General features: G+C 43.6%; 1 protein-coding gene across 1 annotated transcript in view; it reads left to right on the top strand.

Annotated features, from left to right (window-relative positions):
• Nucleotides 1-7,263, top strand: part of coro2aa (coronin 2Aa) — a 21,826-nt gene extending 14,563 nt beyond the window's left edge. Inside the window, 6 exon segments of the mRNA XM_070437166.1 lie at nt 3,234-3,413; nt 4,104-4,220; nt 5,357-5,434; nt 5,436-5,462; nt 5,799-5,895; nt 7,022-7,263. Coding sequence (XP_070293267.1) covers nt 3,234-3,413; nt 4,104-4,220; nt 5,357-5,434; nt 5,436-5,462; nt 5,799-5,895; nt 7,022-7,194 — 672 coding nt within the window. The 3' untranslated portion in view covers nt 7,195-7,263.
• Nucleotides 7,264-7,301: the final 38 nt, after the last annotated feature.

Raw genomic sequence — 7,301 nt, 5'->3', positions numbered from 1 at the left:
ACCCTCACAGCTACTCCAGCTAACCAGGAAATAGCGTTGGCAGGAATAATCTATCAATGTTGAAATGCAGCCAAACGGGTCACCACATTCTACTGCAGCTTAATCTGCTTGGCAAAGTGCAACAGTAAGCATCACGATTTTTATTTTATTTAAGCTTTATTTAACTAGGCAAGTCAWTTAAGAACAAAATCTTATTTACAATGACGGCCTACCCCAGCCAAACCCTAACGACGCTTGGCTAATTGTGCGCCGCCCTATGGGACTCCCTATCACGCCTGGTTATGATACAGCCTGGAATCGAACCAGGGTCTGTAGTGACGCCTCTAGAACTGAGATGCAGTGCCTTGGACCGGAGCCCAAATCGATCACTGTCTATCTGCCACACATGAACATTGCTCTTTGTTGACCTTTAAAGATTCCGTGGCAATCTGTTGAGCTCCTCAGTACTTGAATATTAGACGCCCATGTAGGAATTTACAGTATAAGAATGCAAGTAAAATGTGTTGGAAATAGGGCTGTTACGGTGACCGTTTTACCGCACCGGCGATCACGAGTCATGACGGCTGTCAAATTCCATGTGACCTTTTTAGTCATGGTAATTAGGCTTCTCCMAGCTCTGATGCTGCTGATGGTCATTAGTAGCCTACCAAACTTGACAACTGCCTGGTAYTCGGCACTCTATTGTTTGTCTAATCACTCAGACGTCAATGCAAATGTAATCRAAAATCTAATCAAACACTTCATGAGAGCCCATGAGYTTATGTTGCGCAACATTTCCATAGGCTATGCAATTGCGTGAGAAAACAAGAKTGATGGCCTCTATTTAATAGAGGAGGATCCCATCAGCTTTCTATAGGCTAGGCCTACTATATTTATTTCTCAACTTTCCTAATATTAAGCACATTGCTTCTCTTTACAACAGGAGTATAGCCTACCTGGCTGGCATGAAAATGAACCACGGGAAAAGCGTCCTCCATTCGCTATTTAAGTGCATAGATTACATATTTTCTTCCGGTACAGGTAAAGACACAATTAAATCAATAGTGTGATGGGTGACAATATTAGCCTATCACTTGTCAATGATGCCCAGCGTAAGGCAAGAAACAGCACTTTTTGAAATCCTAGTCGCACACCTCATGTAGCCTAGCCCATAGACCTATATGTTTTGATACAGTTTGTATCACACCTCATGTAGCCTAGCCCATAGACCTATATGTTTTGATACGGTTTGTATCACACCTCATGTAGCCTAGCCCATAGACCTATATNATAGTGTGATGGGTGACAATATTAGCCTATCACTTGTCAATGATGCCCAGCGTAAGGCAAGAAACAGCACATGCTTTTTTTGGCAACTTTTTGAAATCCTAGCACACCTCATGTAGCCTAGCCCATAGACCTATATGTTTTGATAAGGTTTGTATCACAACTGAAGTGGCCAAATAACTTCTTAAAATGAAGCTCATTAATCCACTTTTCACCATAAAAATGCACCTTTATAATAAAACGTGCATAATCGCATTTGTGGTCACTTTTGAGAATGGTGTTTTCTTGCTGATGGAACATTTGCGCTTACAGCCTACTGCCGTGTGTGCGTTGCTGTGCTTATAATGTGAAGAAATAGTTTAATAGTTTATCAACTTTTTAAGCTAAATGTTATCATCTGTTGCATCAGGCTCATTGCTTAAAACAGTTTTTTTTTATGCTAGTGGTTGTATTAATTTAGGATTTATTGCATCCCACAACTGTCCCAGACTATGTTTGGAATATTTATTTCTTGCACAGAGTAGAATAGGTCAACTTGTGTACTATGGGGGATAGTAGATTGACATAGGCTAGTGCTTTTGCTGTTCTTTAGGTCTACTCATCGTGTTGGCTGACAAAAAGTAAATTTGGACAGTTCTTCCAATATCTTCAATATGCACCGCAGTTGCGTCCACAATGTGTCTGTCTTCACTTGTAGCCTGTGAGAAAGACCCAATCACGTGACGGAGAGCCATGTGAGTGAGAGGTGCTTCAGCACRCAGCTGGGAGGAGGGAATTATAATTATTATATCCAGCCCAAGTGCACAAAGGCCACTGGCGGTAAAAGGCATGGATTTTTTTAGGGGGCATTACAGCCACACAAAGGGGATGCAGCCGGGAAATTCGAGGCATTATCAAGTGCTTGTCAAATTGTGAATGAGAGACTGATGTACAGCCTGCGCAAAAAACAAAGCAGAGCTCATGCCTTTCATGTGACTTTTTTCAAATCATCGTTAGTCGCATCATGCAGCCTTAGAATGTTTTGAACATCTAAACATATATCCCAACATTTGTATCACATATGACATAAATAACTCTAAATTAAGCAAATAGGAGTACCTGTTTCTTTGTTAACCGCTCATCACAGAATAGCCGCATGTGCGCACTCCCTCAAATCGTTTGGAGAAAATATCCTATCCTGTTTTATTCAGCTATGTTCAATTGTATTCTTCATACTATAAATAATGCCACCGTATTCGAAGAAAATCTTGTCTGCTAAATGAACTTGTGTAGCCCACAGCCCTATGGCATAGCCAGATCAGGGCCTAAAATAAGGACAACCCAGAGTATGCTATTCTGTTCTTCTGAAATAGACTACATTTTCTTCATATCATGCTTCTTTAGACTTGTCTAAAATAAATAATGGATTTATTGTGATGGTGTAGGCTATATTACATGGATTTATTAGACTTTTTAAAATGTAGATGTTCCAAAGGTCTCTATCAGGTCTCTATCAGATGCTAAATGTGTTTATGTTAATTAACGGTCAATTACCGTGACACCGGAAGTTATTTGCTTCACAATCACCGGCTGACAAAATTTCATGACCGCCACATCCCTAGGTGGAAACTAACTAAAACACACACATTTTACCTTTATTTAACTAGGCAAGTCAGTTAAGAACAAATTCTTATTTACAATGGCGGCCTACCCCTGCCAAACCCTAACCCGGACGACACTGGTCCAATTGTGCATCACCCTATGGTTCTCCCAATCACGGCCGGTTGTGATACAGCCTGGAATCAAACCAGGGTCTGTAGTGACGCCTCAAGCATTGAGATGCAGTGCCTTAGACTGCTGCGCCACCCGGGACCCCACACACACACCCTGCTCGCCTGTCGAGTTACAGAATTGAAAATCCTTTGTCAATCTGTTTGGGTTCTTTCAGTATCTGATTTGATAACATGCATGTGTGTGTCCTTCCCCAGGTGATGATCTGGAACCTGGACAGCCCTGAGGCGGTGATAAAGAACCCGGTGCGGACCATCAGCCACCACACTGACGTGGTGCTCTCCATGTCCTTCAATACAGATGGCAGCAGGCTGGCCACSTCCTGCAAGGACAAGAAGATCAGAGTTCTAGAGTCACGCACTGGGAACCTGCTACAGGTCTGTACGGRTGGGMTGCTGGGTTTGTGTGTTTGTCTGTAGTTGTATGCAAGTATAAAAAAAAATTGTCATAATGCTATTGTCCTCGGTAACAGTGATTGAATTACTATTTATATCAACACGGTGCTTAGGATTCTCCTTCTCTCCTTGTCCTGTGCCCTTCCACGCCCCTCCAGCACCAGACACAGCCTAAACTGACACCTCCCCATCGGCCGCCCATAGACCCCTGGGATCTACACCCACCCACCCAGCCACCCCATGACTCATGTTCTCTCTGTTCTCACTCTCCTCTCCGCCCCTCAAACCAGCTGACGTGGCAATTGTGCAGATAGTGACACAGTGATATTGCAAAGACCTATTGTGCAGACACGATGTGCTGACGTTTAAAATATAATGTTTATACAGACGCCAATAGACTGTTTACTTCTGAAAACTACTGAAACCCCAGGAGCATGATACCCATAACATCTCACATACTGTGATGTAATGTGAATACATTAGTTAAAACAACTCTGTAGGGTTATCTATCCACCCATGTTTCTTCCTGACCGGGGCATTGCTTCAAATTATAATTTCATCTCTGACCAATCTGGTTAAACATAGACTCAATAAAAACATTTAGAAATAAACCTCTTGTCATAGACCTTTTTAGTTTTTTGATTTGTTTGTTTCCTGCTGTTTTTTTTTCAGGAGGCCAACTGTAAGAACCACAAAGCCAGCAAGGTGCTGTTCCTGGGGAACCTCAATATGCTGCTGTCCACCGGCAGCTCCCGCTGGAACCACAGACAGATGGGCTCTTGGGACCAGGTACACAACCACACTACTGATAGAGGCTGCCCTTAGGCACAGATCTAGGGTCAGTTTACATGTTCACAGATGGGACTCTGAGACCAGGTACATAACCACACTGCTAGGATTAGCTGTCCACCCACAATCGCTGATATCAACCATTAAGGATATGTAAAACTGACCTTAGAGCAGTGTGTAGGAGCAACTTCATCGTACTTTGTAGAGGCTGACCCTGAGAACCTGCTAGGAACAGCTTACTCCCCCAATTCAAAACTGACCTTAGATCAGTGTGTAGGAGCAACTTCATCGTACTTTTGGTAGAGGCTGACCCTGAGAACCGTGCTAGGAACAGCTTACTCCCCCAATTCAAAACTGACCTTAGATCAGTGTGTAGGAGCAACTTCATCGTACTTTGGTAGAGGCTGACCCTGAGAACCGTGCTAGGAAACAGCTTACTCCCCAATTCAAAACTGACCTTAGATCAGTGTGTAGGAGCAACTTCATCGTACTTTGGTAGAGGCTGACCCTGAGGAACCGTGCTAGGAACAGCTTACTCCCCCAATTCAAAACTGACCTTAGATCAGTGTCAATTAGTGGTGACTTCATCTTATTGTGATCAAACAACGGCTCCCTCTGGTGCCAAATGGGTGTATCTCACAATAGAAATCCTGCGGGATGCTTTCATGCAAAAGCCCCAAACACAAATAGTATCTGTTTTGTTATGTCATTTATCATCGGATTCCTCCATGCATGTGTTTGTTGCACAACAACCAGTATTTTATTTGAAAACAACCAATGTATGTTGTGTGTGTGTGTATCTGAGGGGGGGGAGATTATGACTGCAACACGGATTAGAGGGTTTTAAACAGTCAATCCTTTTAATTCTGTACTGGGAGACATGTTCATGTTACTCCCACTTCAATGAAACCTCCATTCTTATTGAAGTAATAAGGTGTTCTTGCCTTGAGTTTTAACAAGTTTAGTTGATTATATAATCGCGTGTGTGTGTGTGTGTGTGTGTGTGTGTGTGTGTGTGTGTGTGTGTGTGTGTGTGTGTGTGTGTGTGTTGTGTGTGTGTGTGTGTGTGTGTGTGTGTGTTGTGTGTGTGTGTGTGTGTGTGTGTGTGTGTGTTTTTTGTGTGTGTGCGTCTACAGGAGGACCTAGATGTGCCTTTGTTACAGGAGGACCTAGATGGTTCGTCTGGGTGGCTCTTTCCTTTCTACGATCCAGAACACACACATGCTCTACATAGCAGGGAAGGTGGGTCTCTGGTACATGGCTGGTCGAGACACAACTCATTGACATCAAGGTCTTCTGTATGAATGAATTCTACTACGTTTTTAAATGGTTGACTCTTGAAAACAAGAGCACACACATTTATTGAATGTATTTGAGTTTGCCTACATGTTTGACTGGTGTGTCTCTTCTTTCTTTCTCCCCTCTCTCTGTCTCTCTCTCTGTCTCTCTCTTTCTCCCTCTCTGTCTCTCTCTCTGTCTCTCTCTCTGTCTCTCTCTCTCTTTCCATCTCTCTCTCTCTCTCTCTCCCCATCTCTTTCTCTCTATGTCTCTATCTCCATCTCTCTCTGTCTCTCTCAGGGTGATGGTAATATCCGGTACTATGAGATCAGCTCAGAGAAGCCCTACATGCACTTCCTCACAGAGTACCGCTCGCACACTCCTCAGAAAGGAATGGGTAAGCACACGCACACGCGCGCGCACACACGCACACGCGCGCGCGCGCACACACACACACACACACACACACACACACACACACACACACACACACACACACACACACACACACACACACTGTGTGCACATGCAACCAAACCAGATGTGCAAATGACCCAGTTGATTTGACTAGCCAAAAAGGTGATCTTTCAGTGATGCGTTATGATGACAATGCCTTACGACATGAATAATACTACCATCAGCAGTAACAACAGAAGCACTAGGGTTCATAGTGGTGGAACAGAGGCACTAGTTACCTTTTACATTTGATTCATTTAGAGAATGCTCTTATCCTCTGTCTCTGGAGTTGAACAACTTACTCACCGTTGAAGGGCTTGAATAGGACGCAAAGTCAAGTTGCAGTCCCTTGTTGGCAAGACTTAAAATCAACAAACTCAGCGGACATGGACAGTATCAAACAATGAAACCGTGATTGAGATGGGAGTGTTTGTCTGATGCTGACTAGACCGGCCACGTTGCGTGTGCGAGGGTTGCTAAATAAACGTAAACATAGTTGTTATTCAATCATTTCATCCAAACTGCTCGCGGCATCAACGAGCGTCTGCGTAGCCAGGCTCTACATGGTTCTATTTGAGACGCTTGACGCACTACAAGTCCCGCCTCTCCCATCTACTSTTTGGTTTTCACGAGCATACTAACCCACGTGKGGATTGAAAGATGAACGAGGAGGGGCTAATCAAAGAATACGAACTAGGTTTCCCCTTTTATTTGTGAATTAATTGTTGGAGTAGAGATGGGCCCACATTCTACAAAGATCCAGCAAAAAAAAAGGACCATATGCATTTCAGGTAAAATAATAACTCAAATGTTTATGTCACAGGAAAAACTAGTTAGCAAAAGCAAGCTAGCTAAATGTCCATGAATGTTTCATGTGTGTTCGACCTGTCCCCAAATTAATATTGGTTTTGGTATTTAACTTCCTTATCATGAACACGTCTGGTGAGGATAGACAAAATCAACAAGCACACACGTGGGGCCGGTTTGGTCAAGGTGTCAGAAACAGGCAGTGCTACTAACTTCCTGTGTGTGTGTATGTGTGTGTGTGTGTGTCCCTCCACCCTCAGGTATCATGCCAAAGAGAGGCCTGGACGTGAGCTCCTGTGAGGTGTTCAGGTTCTACAAACTGGTGACGATCAAGGCCCTCATCGAACCCCTCTCCATGATCGTACCTCGCAGGGTAAGAACCCCTGACACACCAACACAGACGACCAGAACACCTAGGGTCACAATCTACTGAGCACTAGAACACAATGTAGTCACAATCTACTGAGCACTAGAACACAATATAGTCACAATCTACTGAGCACTGTAGAACAAGTCGAACTGTTGTATTAGTTCATGCTA

The sequence above is a fragment of the Salvelinus sp. IW2-2015 genome, linkage group LG34, assembly GCF_002910315.2.
Source record: "Salvelinus sp. IW2-2015 linkage group LG34, ASM291031v2, whole genome shotgun sequence".
Classification (NCBI taxonomy): domain Eukaryota; kingdom Metazoa; phylum Chordata; class Actinopteri; order Salmoniformes; family Salmonidae; genus Salvelinus; species Salvelinus sp. IW2-2015.
This window is presented reverse-complemented; position numbering and strand designations above follow the sequence as displayed.